Genomic DNA, 17,600 nt, shown 5'->3' on the forward strand with positions numbered 1-17,600 from the left:
TCACCCACACCTATCACATTGCTTCTGAAGACATGGATTTAACCACTGGAGTCTTATGGGTTTATTTTATGCTGCCTTTATATGCATATGGAGCTTCAGAATTTAGGTCAACATTCACTTGCATTGACCTACAGAGCTGAAATATTCTTCTAAAAATCTTTGTGTTCAGCAGAAGAAAGTCATACACATCTGGAATGGCACGAGGGCGAGTAAATTATTTAATTTTGGGGTGAACTATCCCTTTAATGCAAAACTAGCCAGAGTATAAGTTTAGTGTGTGACCAAGCTAAAGGTAGGTAAACACAAGCTAAACAAAGAACAGTAATTTACAGTTACCCAGCCTGTTTTGTGAAATATACTAGTGATTAAAAACATATGCAAGTGGCAACTGTTTTATTTCAGTTGTACTGTACAAATTATTTTTCATTCCAAGGAATATTACTTAGTATTAGGATGCTGTATCAATATACTGTAAGATTATCATTAAAAAAATCATTTTATTGTATATATGTTCACAAATATTTAGCATAGTTACAAGATTTTTTTTTATTCTGTGTATATGAAACCTCAAACAGAAAGGGGGATCCTATTTCAATATAACTTCCCTGTTACTCATTTTATTGCTACCAGTTGTAACTCAACTTGGATGCTTCAAGAATACACAATCTGAGCAATGAGCAAACATAAAGATTAAAAATATACTCACTTGAAAATACAAATAAGGCTTTCTGATCTTGTATTGTTTGTTGAGTATTACAATTATTAAAAAAAAATAAAAAAACATGAAAAAGAATCACATAATTCTTGTGGACAGACACTGGTTGACCACCTCCAGTAGCTGAGAGTTCTCCAGAGCTGCTGCCACTCTCTCTTTGTCTGCAAGCTGCTTATTAACTGAAGTAGAGAAGAAACATAACATATGGACAAATGCCCTTTTTTGTTAAAACATGGAAACTGAACAGTATACTGGGACAATGCTGTTAACTTATCCTTCAACCTGCTGTTATGATGAACATTTACCTGCATCCTCTGAGGCATGAGTGCCGGGTGTGATGTGAACATCAATCTAGCAACAAAAAGACCATTACAAATGACTTACATGAGCCTGTTAATGTGTTTGGCTTCAAAAGGCTCTTATTAAGCGTACCTTAAATCTCTCAGGAAGGGAGCGCAGAAGCTTGACTTTGATGGACAGGCCAATGAGTGTGGCCATACTGCAGTGTGGGATGGTAGGTGTAAACTCCACAGACACTGTGCTCTCCTGATCATTCACCTACTCGGAGAACAATATGATAGGTAGATAGATAGATATCATTCAACATTATTATAAGAAAAACATAATATAAATAAAACAGTTATTTCATGCATATTGGTCTTTTATTCTCACAGAAAGTCTTGTTTTAATTCGACTCACATTAACGCGCATTTGTTCCACGACATTCAGCTCTTCGAGGGACAGTGGGTGTTCAGGATCACTGATTGATCTGATCAGATGTTATCATGTGGTTAAGGTGTGACTCAATGTACGAAAAATTAGTTTAAGGTAGTTTCTTTGCTAGGAGTAACTCTGAACATGACAGATAAATTATGCAATGCTGACTTGTGAGTTAAGTGAAATGTTGTGGAAGGATATCGAAGATCTCCCTGTCATCGATGGGGTCAGCTACATCCTCATCTTCATCAGTGGCAGTCAGGAGTCTTTCTCCTGATCGCTGAAATATCAGAGGATTGGCGTTTTCAAGTCGAGTTCCCCCTGACATTATAATAAACTCGAAACAATCAACTGAAAAGAGAACTCGTCTTACTGCGCTTCATCTACGATAAAATATTAAGAGTGGCACACAAATACACTACAATGATTTATTGTTAAATCGCGAAGAACAAACTGCAAAGCAAGATGTGGGCAAGTGTCACATCGCATGCAAACTACCGGAAGAAGTACGTCAGTTTTTCAAAACAAAAGTTTCGACAAACGTACTTAAAGGATAATAATAATAATAATAATAATAATAATAATAATAATAATAATAATAATAATAATAAACAAGTATTTTTGTATTGCTGCGCACAAGAAAAGCCTTGGAAACAAAAACAAAAACAGGGAAAAGGTGCCACATATGTATGGAGGACGAAACCTGCAAAAATAATAAATAAATACATACATACATAAATAAATAAATATACATATATATATTCGTGCATAAATAAATATATAAATAATTACATGTGCGAGGAGGTATACAATTAAATAAATACATATACAAATTCATAATACATTTAGTAAATAAGTGCACCCATCAATGTATAAAACATGAATGAATGTTGCATTTACAGGTGCATCTCAATAAATTAGAATGTCGTGGAAAAGTTCATTTATTTCAGTAATTCAACTCAAATTGTGAAACTCGTGTATTAAATAAATTCAATGCACACAGACTGAAGTAGTTTAAGTCTTTGGTTCTTTTAATTGTGATGATTTTGGCTCACATTTAACAAAAACCCACCAATTCACTATCTCAAAAAATTAGAATATGGTGACATGCCAATCAGCTAATCAACTCAAAACACCTGCAAAGGTTTCCTGAGCCTTCAAAATGGTCTCTCAGTTTGGTTCACTAGGCTACACAATCATGGGGAAGACTGCTGATCTGACAGTTGTCCAGAAGACAATCATTGACACCCTTCACAAGGAGGGTAAGCCACAAACATTCATTGCCACAGAGTGCTGTATCCAAGCATGTTAACAGAAAGTTGAGTGGAAGGAAAATGTGTGGAAGAAGATGCACAACCAACCGAGAGAACTGCAGCCTTATGATTGTCAAGCAAAATCGATTCAAGAATTTGGGTGAACTTCACAAGGAATGGACTGAGGCTGGGGTCAAGGCATCAAGAGCCACCACACACAGACGTGTCAAGGAATTTGGCTACAGTTGTCGTATTCCTCTTGTTAAGCCACTCCTGAACCACAGACAACGTCAGAGGCGTCTTACCTGGGCTAAGGAGAAGAAGAACTGGACTGTTGCCCAGTGTTCCAAAGCCCTCTTTTCAGATGAGAGCAAGTTTTGTATTTCATTTGGAAACCAAGGTCCTAGAGTCTGGAGGAAGGGTGGAGAAGCTCATAGCCCAAGTTGCTTGAAGTCCAGTGTTACGTTTCCACAGTCTGTGATGATTTGGGGTGCAATGTCATCTGCTGGTGTTGGTCCATTGTGTTTTTTGAAAACCAAAGTCACTGCACCCGTTTACCAAGACATTTTGGAGCACTTCATGCTGACCAGCTTTTTAAAGATGCTGATTTCATTTTCCAGCAGGATTTGGCACCTGCCCACACTGCCAAAAGCACCAAAAGTTGGTTAAATGACCATGGTGTTGGTGTGCTTGACTGGCCAGCAAACTCACCAGACCTGAACCCCATAGAGAATCTATGGGGTATTGTCAAGAGGAAAATGAGAAACAAGAGACCAAAAAATGCAGATGAGCTGAAGGCCACTGTCAAAGAAACCTGGGCTTCCATACCACCTCAGCAGTGCCACAAACTGATCACATCCATGCCACGCCGAATTGAGGCAGTAATTAAAGCAAAAGGAGCCCCTACCAAGTATTGAGTACATATACAGTAAATGAACATACTTTCCAGAAGGCCAACAATTCACAAAAAATGTTTTTTTTATTGGTCTTATGATGTATTCTAATTTTTTGAGATAGTGAATTGGTGGGTTTTTGTTAAATGTGAGCCAAAATCATCACAATTAAAAGAACCAAAGACTTAAACTACTTCAGTCTGTGTGCACTGAATTTATTTAATACACGAGTTTCACAATTTGAGTTGAATTACTGAAATAAATGAACTTTTCCACGACATTCTAATTTATTGAGATGCACCTGTATATAGCGCTTTTTCTGCCACTACACACAAAGCGCTTTACACAGTGAACAGGGGACTCTCCTCAACCTCCACCAGTGTGCAGCATCCACTTGGATGATGCGACGGCAGCCATAGTGCGCCAGTACACTCACCACACACCAGCTATTGGTGGAGAGGAGAGAGTAGAGTTATAGAGCCAATTAATGGATGGGGGTTATTAGGAGGCCATGATTGAAAAGGGCCAATTGGGGAAATTTGGCCAGGACACCGAGGTTACGCCCCTACTCTTTTAGGAGAAGTGACCACAGAGAGTCAGGGCCTCGGTTTAACGTCTCATCATTTAAAACATATATAAATGGTTGGGGAAGTTCGAAAATGTTAAAGGGAATGCTAAATTGAAAGTGTATATTTACTAATGAGAGGATTGTATTTATTTATGTGTATGATGATTTATTTATTATTTTGCAGATTTCATCCTCAATATTGACTAAGATAGCCTACATGTAAAAAAACAAAAAAAAACAACAACAACAAAAAAATAAAACAGATTAAGATACTGTATACATACATACAGTATCTCGACACATCTCTAGAGCAGGTCCGAACTCTGTCCTCCTTTAAAGGACTTTGTTATATCATAATGCTTGGAATTTGAACGACAGAATGACGTCATGCATTCCGGATATATAAATGCAAGGTTAACCCCCACTTGGTTGTTGTCATCTCAACAATAAATAAAGAAAACAAATAAGTAATAAACATATCAACAATTTTAACAGAGAATAAAGACACTCAGACAAGGACAAAAAACAAAACAAAAAACAAAAACAAAAAAACAACAACATTCTTATATCTTCCGTACATACATTTATAAATGAAAAACATCCAAGAAAAGTAAAGAAAAATAAATAAATAAAAATAATGATTAATGTTTTCCTTACTATTCTAACTGCAATTCATGATTATTTATAAATTCCAAAAATAAACAAAAATTTTTATAAAATAAATCAAATTTCCCCTTTAAAGGTATAAGAATTTTTGTTTCCAGTTGATAAGCAGGCTGATAATTCTCTTAGCCACTTGCTAATTGAAGAGTGAGATGTATTTTTTCAGTACATGGAAATTAATTGTTTAGCATGTAGCAAACATAAATCTAACAATTTAGCTTCATGTTTCTTCAGTTTCAGATTTACAGGAAATATAACTAAAATGCAAAGCTAGGGACACGGGGGACTTTTTATGCTATTATTTTAGAAATTATATAAATTACTGTTGTATTACTTCACAATTCCAGACACATTGAATTAAGTTACCTTTAGATGCATTTGATACAAATATCAGAAATGTTAGAGTTAAACTTGTTTAATTTTTCTGGGATATTGTAAGTTCTCATTATCCAGTTGTATTGTGTTAATTTATGTCTGGTGTTGATTGACAATTTTTGTGTTTTTAAGCAGACAAATCTCCATTCTTCATCTGTAATTTCTATATTTAAGTCCTCACACCATGCACTTCTTTTAGATTCTGTAGATATGTTTGCTTTACCCAGAAGTTTACCATAAATAATATATATCAGTCCTTTATCATAAGAAGAAGCCTTTATTTTTGTCACACATTATACATTTGCACATATACAGTGAAACTATATATTTAAAGAAATGAGATTGGGGAATGTCATCATTTTTTTTCAAGTTATCAAAAGAAATAAGAATGTTATTCTTATATAGATCTCCAATCGTACTTACACCATTGCAGTACCAAAGTTTGAAGCCCATATCCTGTTTGACTGGAATAAAGTTCCCATTTCACCATATAGGTGAGAAGTATGATATTCAAAATTGTTCACCCTGTGCCTTATGTGATTCATACCACACCTCTATAGTATTCTTAACAAATTAATTTTTAATATCTTTCAAGAGTGTTTTGAGGGAATCCGAATATAGATATGTATCAAGACTATTGGTATTTTGGGTTTCCAACTCTATCTGTACCAAAGGTATATCTGAGTTTCGGAACCAGAAAAAGGCAGCCCTTAACTGAGCTGCCCAAAAGTACCACAGCAAATTGGGCAATTTTAATCCCCCTTTCATATGGCATATATATATATTAAGTCCAAATATAACAGTGATAAATGTAATTTTGGTAATCTATTACTCCAAATAAAATTAGCCAAGAATTTCCTCATATTTATAAAGAACGAACGTCTCGGTTACTGTCGTAACCTCTGTTCCCTGATGGAGGGAACAAGATGTTGTGTCGATGTAGTGACACTAGGGGTCGCCCTTGTAGCCCCAAACACCTCAGATCTTTGAGAAAAGGCAAATGAGAATTGGCGAGTGGAATTTGCATGCCACTCCCCCAGACATATGGGTATAAAAGGAGCTGGCTCACAACCACTCATTCAAGTTTTGTGCTGAGGAACCGAGACAGGGTCCTGGCCATTTCAGCGGGTAGTACAGATGTTCCCCTTCTGTCACCCACTCGACGTTGTGTCAAAGTAGTGACACTAGGGGTCCCAAACGAAATGCCACAACTAGCTGAACCATGTTACGTGGACTGCCGGTGCAGGTGCGTATCTAGTATGGAAGCAGGCCGCACCTGCTGTGGCCTTTTCTCTCTATGTTTTCTCTCCACAGAGTATTCAGTTATTCAGCTGGGGCCATTTTAACGCTCAATATATGCGCCGGGGAAGGTGTTCTTTTCCTATCCTATGCTTTCAGGGGGAAAAGACCCCACGGAGACCACATCCTGCCCAGAGGGAAGGTAAAATGTGGCAAGCACGTCATGTGGGCTCAGAGCCGCACATGGAAGAGGCGCAGTGGTAGGTCCTGCCTGAAAGGGGAGGAGCTCTACAAACACGGCGACCGGGACAGAGAGGGCTCTGTTGAAGGGAGATGCAGGTCTGCCGACAGGGAGACCATACTGCGGAAAATACATCACAGGGGGCTACCGGAGTAACCGGCACCTGTGGAGCACCTACCTCAGTAAGGGCATATTAGCACATGAACTGGTTCCGGCTGTGAATTCCTCCGCTGAATTCGCGAGCCACAGGGCTAGGGAGGAAGGACATTCAAGGGTCACGGTTTCGTGAACGAATAATGACTTCAAACTAATTCATCCGAATAATAGAAAAAAATATTCAGAAGACTAATCATTCAACAAGCACAGGTATAAAGCGACATTTTAAATAAACATTTCCAAAATTACAAAGCAATGATGAGTCTGTGAAGCCAATATTACTACAGTGTGAACCTTATGAATGAAAATGCGCATGGTGATTTTAAGTTCAGATCGGATGGCCGCATTCTTGACTCTGTTTGCAGTCTCCGTAAATTGTGCTCAGCTTAGAAATCTAAGCTTGGAAAGAGTACTAACTATAGGTGCGTCCTAAACTGCACACTTCTGCACTATTTTATGCACTGATATATATATATATATATATATATATATATATATATATATATAGCACTGGATTGCTGACGCATCGGTAAACTGCCTGCAGGAGGTGAAGCCACCGGAAGTGTTCGAGCAGCCATCTTTTTATGCCCAAACTCTCACAGAGCATAACTGACTGACAGGCGAAAACACCCCCATTTCACTGTCTTCGACCTGTGGATACAACAGCTGCATTTCACCCTCTAGTGATAATTATGTTTAATTTTTAATTTGCTCATTATGGATAATATTCGTTACGAGGGAGAAGATATACACCGATCGCGATGTCAGAGCATTCACCTGCCCAGCATAATTTTTCAATGATTCAGTCTATCATTGCAGCACAACAATCACCAAAGGAAGCGGCCAAACTGTCCACAAGTTGTAATGTAAGTAGGAAAAGCTGCAATATCTGCTTGTTTAGAGTGGCAATACATCCTTTTCCCCAAAAGGGACTTTAAAAAAGTCAAACCGGGATTTCTAAATTGCCTTAAATGCCCAGGATTTTATTGTTTTCATAGTGATGTTGTCTGTTGTCATACATGGATACATGTCATAAATACTTGTTCATTTGCCATTTAAATCTAGCGTATCAGTTTAATTAATCAACTTTGATTTGCATGTCTCCCTCTCTGCACGCCCGCTGCGCGTGTGATAGAGGGAGAGAGAGCACGCGCTCTTGTTCAAGTGACGGCGAGAACCAGGCACTTTTTTGATGAAAACATAAAACAAGTAACTCTGAACAAACACTTCGATGATCACAATAAATAAGTCTGAAAATGTTTGTATCTTACCTCAGTTTCAGTGAACTTGTTTACATTCAGCTGATCTGTTTGCTGATGAAGTTTGTTAGAGGTGGATACTGTTTAATATAGATATACATAACTCAATAATTACATGTGGAGGACGTTTGCGTTGTGGGGATGTACATGCAGATTTCAGATAAAAATCAGTGATTGAATGACTAATGTTTACTTGCTGAAATGAGATGATTTTCTATTAAGTCAATAGGGACATTGGAATGTTTGGGCATAGCAATATGGCGGTGCAGTGGCTTCACTGATATGACATGAGAAATCCAGTTCTATATGTATATCAGTGATTTTACATCATTTTGAAATGTAAGTACCGCGAGAAATAATTTTACAATGAAAATGCATCAAAAAGAAGTGTACTACAAGTACCCGGATGATGCACTTTTTCAACCATCAAAACGAAGTGTGAAATGTTGGACACTTTATGCACTCAGCGCAAGCGGCTTGCCGTACATAGAGGAAGGGGTGGAGTTACCGGCAGCGATGATGATCTGGCAAAACAATTGTAAATAATGGAGAACATGACAACTAGCGAAACTTCTGTGAAGACAGCACATCACAAAAGTGAGTTAAACACTTTACCATCATACCATGCTGTGTGAATATGTATATCATTGAGATATAAATATTGAACGGAGGGTGGATAAAAGAGGGTGGACGAAGCGTGCCAAAGCTAGCGGCAACACATCATTTGGGTTTGAAACGTCACTTCCATCAGCTGTTAAACGGTGATCGTTCCATGTAGTAAAAAACTGTTATGTGTTCCATTTGGGACGATATACTTTGAAAATTCTTACACTACATGGCCGAATGCATAGTACATTTTGTAAGTATCTGGAAAAAATTAAGACACCACTACAAAACTATCGGTTTCTCTGGATTTACTATTTGTAGGTATGTGTTTGAGTAAAATGAACATTTATGTTTTATTTTATAAAAGTACTGACAATTTCTCCCAAATAAAAATATTATTTAGAGCATTTATTTGCAGAAAATGACAACTGGTCAAAATAAGAGATGGAGTGTTTTCAGAACTCAAATAATGCAAAGAAAACAAGCTCATTCATTTTTAAACAATACTAATGTTTTAACTTTAGTATTATGGAAGAGTTCAGAAATCAACATTTGGTGGAATAATCTTGATTTTCAAATCACAGCTTTCATGCGTCTTGGCATGCTCTCTACCAGTCATTTACATTGCTGTTGGGTGAATTTATGCCACTCCTGGCACAAAAATTCAAGCAGCTCGGCTTTTTGATGGTTTGTGACTATCCATCTTCCTCTTGATCACATTCCAGAGGTTTTCAGTGGGGTTCAGGTCTGGAGATTGGGCTGGCCACGACAGGGTCTTGATCCAGTGGTCCTCCATCCACACCTTGATTGACCTGGCTGTGTGACATAGAGTATTGTTCTGCTAGAAAAAACAATTCTCAGAGTTGGGGAATATTGTCAGAGCAGAAGGAAGCAAGTTTTCTTCCAGGATAACCTTGTATGTGACTTGATTCATGCATCCTCCACAAAGACAAATCTGCCTGATTCCAGCCTTGCTGAAGCACCCCCAGAGGTCCACATTTCTTTTGATTTTCCCATGATATCAAGCAAAGAGGCACTGAGTTTGAAGGTAGGCCTTTAAATACATCCACAGGTATACTTCCAGTTGACTCCAATTAGCCAATTAGCCTAACTGGCTAATTGCCTAAAGGCTTGACATCATTTTCTGGAATTTTCCAAGCTGCTTAAAGGCACAGTTAACCAGGGGCGGACTGGAAAGAGAAATCACGGCAGTTTTTTTTTTTTTTTTTTTTTTTTACATAGAAACTGGCCCAAAGTTTATTGGGGTCACTGTCCTTTTCTGCATATCGCAGCACCGTTTTGTGGCCCATTCTACATAACGCGGCGGCCCATTCGGCACCGTTTCATGGCCAGCCCATTGGGAAAAGTCCCGGGTCTCCTGATGGCCAGTCTGCCCCTGCAGTTAACTTAGTGTATGTAAACTTCTGACCCAATGGAATTGTGATATAGTTAATTAAAAGTGAAGCAATCTGTCTATGAACAATTGTTGGAAAGATTACTCATGTCATGCACAAAGTAGATGTCCTAAATGACTTGCCAAAACTATAGTTTGCTAATTCAAAATTTGAGTGTTTAAAAAATGAGTTTTAATGACTTCAACCTAAGTGTATTTGAACTTCTGACTTCAACTGTATATATATATATATATACAGTTGATGACATTTTACTGAGATTAGAGACTGTGGACCCTTTTCACAGACCTGTTATGACGCGTTTCCACCTTCTTTAACAACGTAAATGAACCAAACATTTTTATATTTCCCATTTTAAAAATATTTAGTGTAAATTTATAACATTATTATTTGTATAATATTACCCTGGAATACGTTTTTTAAAAAATCAGTTACCATAGCTGCGATGAGGCTTCAAACACAGCTGTTGAGGGAGTGACAGTTAATTTGGTCTTTTTCTCTCTTCTTACTGCTGTTATCCAACGCTGTATTTTTTTTATCTTTTTTTAAAGCTGTGAAAGCGTAATCATTGATTTTTTTCTTTTGCTGTTGGAGCAAACGGGTAAGCAAAAATTTAAAATGCTGTGGTCTCCCAAGTGAACTCTGATATAGATAGACACTTAAATTTGTTTATATAATTGTTTAAATTAAATGTAACAATAAAACAGTACATAAAATATCTATTTTAAATGCAATTTAAAAAAAAAAAAAAACATTTGGGCCTGGAGGGAGGAAGAAACCTGCAAAATAATAAACAAATAAATCAACAAATAAATAAATCCACATATTTGTGCATAAATACTCTATATAAATAACTGAGTGTGCGGGGAGATATACAAATAATTAAATACATACATGAACACACCCATCATTAAAGGGATAGTTCAGCCAAAAATGCCATCCCAGATGTGTATGACTTTCTTTCTTCAGCAGAACACATTTCAAATTTGTCTCTCATGAGGGCGCTTACGGACTGAAAAAACAGAATCCTCCATTGGGCTGCATACAAAACTCAGGCCATTTTTGACCTAGACATGAAAACATTTGTACATGAAAAGTATGCTTGTTTAAATGTATATATTTTAAGGATAGGTTGTAAAATACCAATGGAAATCCACCTGTGTAATCTTTAGAATTATTTTATTATCTTACAAATGACTGTGATTGGTGCATCCCGAACAGTGCTGAGAAAAGTAACAGATGCAGTAACAGGAGGTAGGACAATAATTTCTGTATGGTAAAATTGCACAAATGTTGGTCAGAACACTTCCAATTTTCAAAAAGTTGATAGGGACATGTCCCTATTATCCCTACCTAAATATATACCTTTGTTCTGAGGTAATCTATTATTTAATAATATTTAAATAGTTTAAATTACATTGACACAATATGTGTGTCAGGATTGAGGGAAGTCACGAGAGCGGGATCTAGATGCAGCAACTTTAATAACAAATAAATCAAATATCAAAAACAGGGTAAACACTGGAACAGGGCAAGACTAGGAACTGGGGAACAAAACAAACATTACAAACAAGATAGCAACCGGAACATGATACACGATGTAATGGAAAACAGGAGAACAATTGGGAACAGCTGGCAGTGATGAGGGCAGTGAATTATGGGAAATGTAGTCTGGGGAAAACAGAAGACAGAGGCTAAACACAAGGCAAAACAGCGAATCATGACAGAACCCCCCTCTAATGGGCGGCTCCTGACGCCCAAGGAAGGCTGGTAAGGGAGGCAGGGCAAAGAGGCCAGAGCAGAATAGGCGGACGACCAGGAGACCAGAGCAGAATAGGTGGACAGTCAGGAGACCAAGGAGACCAGAGCAGATCAGGCGGATGGCCAGGAGATCTAAGCAGATCAGTCAGACGGCCAGGAGGCCCAGGAGACCAGAGCAGATCAGGCGTGGCTGTGACATGGCGTGGAGCAGACTCAGGTGTGGCTGTGATATGGCATGGAGCAGACTCAGGCGTGGAAGGCTTGGAAGCCGGGATCAGGGTAGGGAGAGGAGGATCCTCTGAAGCAAGAGTTTCTAAAGTTAACTTCACATATTCCTCCCAAGTGTAATCTCCTGTCTCCAGCAATTCCCTCTATGATTTCAGGTGGGAATCAGCAAATCCTGTGTAGCTGGCAACAGTGCAGAAAAGATGGGAGTATTCCTTGATGGGTAAATCCACCTTTCTCAATTGAATAAAGTAAGCTGCTAGATCCATTTTGTATGGTTCAGTTGTTTGTCAGTTCAGTTGTCAGGATTGAGGGAAGTCACGAGAGCGGGATCAAGATGCAGCAACTTTTATAACAAATAAATAAAATACCAAAAACAGGGTAAACACTGGAACAGGGCAAGACTAGGAACTGGGGAACAAAACAAATGTTACCAACAAGCAACTGGAACATGAACTGGAAAAAAACACACAACAACTGACAAAGACTGAGCAAACATCAGGGCATTATTTACACAAGGATACACGAGGTAATGGAAAACAGGTGAGAACAATTGGGAACAGCTGGCAGTGATGAGGGCAGTGAATTATGGGAAATGTAGTCCAGGGAAAACAGAAGACAGAGGCTAAACACAAGGCAAAACAACAGTGAATCATGATAATGTGGTGTCCTTGCATTATTGTTGCAATTATATTATGCATGTTACATGTAAACAGGTGTTGCCTATAAGCCGCGTATTTGGTTATAACATCACAAAAAAAAAAAAAAAAAAAAAAAAAACAGAACATACAATTTCACATACAATTATTATTCCTGTTAAAATGAGCCCAAACACAACATAACTGGTTGAATAGATCATTAGATAATATACACAAAGGACAATGTGCACACAGCACAGGCTAAATATCTGGCTAAAAACACATTAGCTTTCCTGGATCAGATGACTTCATTGGAAATGATGTAGTATATTGTCCAGCATCATGGAACGCTAAATCATATTAGGATTCAAATCGCTGCAAACAATGGTGGAAGTCATTCAAATATGGGCAGAGAGGATCGTTCATTTTGATTACATATGACCACCAAGAGATGGCACCAAGTACATACACAGACTCAATGATGGCTCAGATGACACAGAATGGAACTGAATGAGATCTCGTTACTCATGCCTGCATGCTTTGAAGATAGAGAGCATACCTTTAGTCATCATTGTATTTTCATGTGTAATTGGTTCTTATGTACAATTATTATGTTTTATTTGTAATGGAGAGGCTATTGGACACTTGGAGATGTTTTGGACACTAGGATAAATTATATTTGTTATGCTATAACTTTTGATTGCTTTCTCATATCAACACAATATTTTACTCAGTTACAGATTACATTATTGGGAAAAAAACACAAGCAGTTTTTGGAGCCACCTTATTTACACCCTGAGATATATAATGTCAAATCAGAAAAATACGTTTTTGTGTGTGTGTGTGTGTGTGTGTGTGTGTGTGTGTGTGGTTTTTCAGCAGTTTCTTAGGCTGTGAGTCTCATAATTTATCATAATATATCATAAAAACATTTGACAAGTTTCTTTAAAATGATACCAAACAATTGACCCTCTTTGGTTCTTTTGTAGAGTTATATTCCTTCAATTTTGGGCATTCCACTGAAACAAGAAATCTTTAAAGAAAAACATTTCCAATTTTCGGAAAGTTGATAGGGACATGTCGCTATCATCCCTACCTAAAGTTACACCTTTGTTTTGAGGTAATCTATTATTTAATAATATTTAAATAAATTAAATTACATTGACACATTACTGACACAATATGTAGTGTCCTTGCATTATTCCACCACAAGGTGGCACTCTTAGAACATAATGTTGATTCTAATATTCTAAATAAGAATGACTGATATTAGAATGTTGACTTCTTGTAAATCAAAATCTTAAATAAATGTTATTTTATCATATTATTTGTTGTTGAAGAACCCCAGGGAGGAGAGGGAGAGAAACAGATCTTTCTACATGCCATTTACACGCTTCCACAGCACTAAAAATCTAAATGCTTTACAATGATAATAATATCTTAAATCACATTTTAAAACAAAGTTTTAAAAGCCAAGGCTTTTTGACATTATTTGTCATCATAAAAAAACATACAATGTCTTATCACCTACCCTTATCTTTTGATTGCCAAACTATTTTTTATGTCTTGCTTGTCAGGACCAAGTTATATGATGGTCAATTTGTCTTGAATTTGTAGTAGAAATGACGCACTGTTACACACATGTTCATCGATTAATTTCTGTCCCAATGGGTCTAAATGAGGGCTAACGTTTCAAAACAGTAACATTTATTATCAACACTATTATGTCGTTTTTGTCTTTTGTTAACTAAAGTGTTTATAAATAAGTATTAACCAAGTGAAGGCTCAAATGCTGCATATATGACTTAAGAAGTCTCTGTGGACAGTTAAAAAATAAAAACATTGTCTGAGAGTAGAACTGATTATTAACGTGTAGACTGGAAAATAAATATGCTTTTGAGATGGGAAGCAGAGGTGGGTAGAGTAGCCAAAAACTTTACTCAAGTAAAAGTACAATTACTTAAAAAAATAATTACTCAAGTAGAAGTAAAAGTACTAACATAAATAATTACTTGAGTAAGAGTAAGAAAGTAGCCAATTAAAAGAGTACTCAAGTAGTGAGTAACTCGCTACTTTCACAAATGACATAATAGACGTTAACTCCCCTATATTCCATTCCATAATACACAATTAACATGTATTACAGAATTATTATTAATGGAAATTCTGTCATGATTCACCATCATGTTGTTCCAAACCCATATGACTTTCTTTCTTCCATGCAACACAATAAGGAGATTTTAGACAGAATGTTAGCCTGAGTCACTATTTAATTTCAGTGAATGTTTTTTTTTTTTTTTCTCCATATTTTGAAAGTGAATGGTGAGCGAGACTGTCAGTCCCTAACATTCTGGCTAACATATTTTGTGTTCCACATAATGCAAAGCGTCACACTGGTGTGGAACAACACGAGGGTAGGGAAATGATGACAGAATATTAAATTATGGTTGAGCTATCACTTTAAAGGTATAGTTCACCCAAAAATGAAAATTATCTCATAATTTACTCACCCTCATGCCATCCTATATGTGTATGACTTCCTTTCTTCTGCAGAACACAAATTAAGATTTTTAGAAGAATATATTAGCTCTGTAGACCAACATTTTGATGTGCCAAAAAGCACATAAAGGCAGCATAAAAGTAATCCATAAGACTCCAGTAGTTAAATCCATGTCTTCAGAAGTGATATGATAGGTGTGGGTGAGAAAAAGATCAATATTTGTCATTTTTTGCTAGACAGCAGGGGGCGATATGCAGAGAATGTGAATCACCAAAAACACAAGAAGAAGAATGTGAAGGTTCTCTGTTTCTCATCCACACCTATCACATTGCTTCTGAAGATATTGATTTAACCACTGGAGTCTTATGGATTACTTTTATGCTGACTTATGTGATTTTGTTTAGCTTTAAATTGTTGCCACCCATTCACTTGCATTGTATGGATCTACAGAGCTGAGAAATTCTTCTAAAAATCTTCATTTGTGTTCAGCAGATGAAAGAAAGTCATACACATCTGGGGTGGTATGAGGGTGAGTAAATAATGAGAATTTAAATTTTGGGGTGAACTATCCCTTTAAGGGCTCTTGTCAGATCTGGATGAATTTCCAAATAAGACGTTTGGAAACATTTCTAGAAATTATTATGGTGCAAACGTGAAAATGTCCCACAAGGACATTATATATAATGCTGAAATATAAACCAAAGCAAGATCATGCTTTATTAATGCTTTCTTTAGCTATTTCATAGCTTTTAAAGTCCTGCGTGGATTCTTATTTCAGTGTAGTTACAGTTTTCAGCGTTGAAAGAATTTAGATCATTAGTTCTTTACAGCAGTACCGCCGCTCTCTAAACGTAGAGTACGCAGCCTAGTGCGTAGGGCACCAACCCCAGTCATGAAACACTCGCTGTGTCTGAAACCGCCCCCTATCCACTATATAGTGCACTATTTCGAGTGTCCGCCATTTTGTAGGATTGTCTGAATTCTGAGTGAGCCACTTATTCCTTACTTTTGTTCACTCATTATTACCCACAATGCACTATAATTTTGAGTGTACATTTGATGTACACTCGACGATGGTTAATTGCCTGCAATCCACCACGGGGAAGACGTACGAGCTGGGAGTTTACTGCTTCCTTCACTCCTGCAATGTTTTATTTCAAGCTGAATGTATTAAATAATTTTTTGACAAATCATTACTTGATTAAAATAACATAATAACATATAGAGAGGCAAAACATAATTTTAAAATGTATTCTTTATTTGATCAAATGTGTTGTACTCTTTATATTAACAAACAGTATATATTAAAAATGACAAACAGAATGAAGATTTATTGTATTAATATATCATTTAATAAGAATAGCAAGTAAGGCCCAAGCGACGCCCCAGAGCTCTGAGGCTTTGTGTATACAGGTGCATCTCAATAAATTAGAATGTCGTGGAAAAGTTCATTTATTTCAGTAATTCAACTCAAATTGTGAAACTCGTGTATTAAATAAATTCAATGCACACAGACTGAAGTAGTTTAAGTCTTTGGTTCTTTTAATTGTGATGATTTTGGCTCACATTTAACAAAAACCCACCAATTCACTATCTCAAAAAATTAGAATATGGTGACATGCTAATCAGCTAATCAACTCAAAACACCTGCAAAGGTTTCCTGAGCCTTCAAAATGGTCTCTCAGTTTGGTTCACTAGGCTACACAATCATGGGGAAGACTGTTGATCTGACAGTTGTCCAGAAGACAATCATTGACACCCTTCACAAGGAGGGTAAGCCACAAACATTCATTGCCAAAGAAGCTGGCTGTTCACAGAGTGCTGTATCCAAGCATGTTAACAGAAAGTTGAGTGGAAGGAAAAAGTGTGGAAGAAAAAGATGCACAACCAACCGAGAGAACCGCAGCCTTATGATTGTCAAGCAAAATCGATTCAAGAATTTGGGTGAACTTCACAAGGAATGGACTGAGGCTGGGGTCAAGGCATCAAGAGCCACCACACACAGACATGTCAAGGAATTTGGCTACAGTTGTCGTATTCCTCTTGTTAAGCCACTCCTGAACCACAGACAATGTCAGAGGTGTCTTACCTGGGCTAAGGAGAAGAAGAACTGGACTGTTGCCCAGTGGTCCAAAGTCCTCTTTTCAGATGAGAGCAAGTTTTGTATTTCATTTGGAAACCAAGGTCCTAGAGTCTGGAGGAAGGGTGGAGAAGCTCATAGCCCAAGTTGCTTGAAGTCCAGTGTTAAGTTTCCACAGTCTGTGATGATTTGGGGTGCAATGTCATCTGCTGGTGTTGGCCCATTGTGTTTTTTGAAAACCAAAGTCACTGCACCCGTTTACTGAATTACTGAAATAAATGAACTTTTCCACGACATTC

General features: G+C 37.2%; 1 protein-coding gene across 1 annotated transcript; it reads right to left on the bottom strand.

The window, feature by feature from the left end:
• Positions 1 to 378: 378 nt before the first annotated feature.
• Positions 379 to 1,922, bottom strand: LOC127410078 (cytosolic iron-sulfur assembly component 2B-like). The gene is made up of 5 exons (XM_051645130.1): positions 1,632 to 1,922; positions 1,415 to 1,492; positions 1,148 to 1,273; positions 1,021 to 1,066; positions 379 to 894 (listed from the first exon to the last, which is right to left on the bottom strand). Exons 1-5 carry the CDS (start codon positions 1,758 to 1,760, stop codon positions 794 to 796), a joined length of 480 nt encoding a protein of 159 aa, XP_051501090.1. The 5' UTR covers positions 1,761 to 1,922; the 3' UTR covers positions 379 to 793.
• Between the last annotated feature and the right edge of the window lie 15,678 nt (positions 1,923 to 17,600).

Source organism: Myxocyprinus asiaticus, chromosome 2, assembly GCF_019703515.2.
Source record: "Myxocyprinus asiaticus isolate MX2 ecotype Aquarium Trade chromosome 2, UBuf_Myxa_2, whole genome shotgun sequence".
NCBI classification, from domain to species: domain Eukaryota; kingdom Metazoa; phylum Chordata; class Actinopteri; order Cypriniformes; family Catostomidae; genus Myxocyprinus; species Myxocyprinus asiaticus.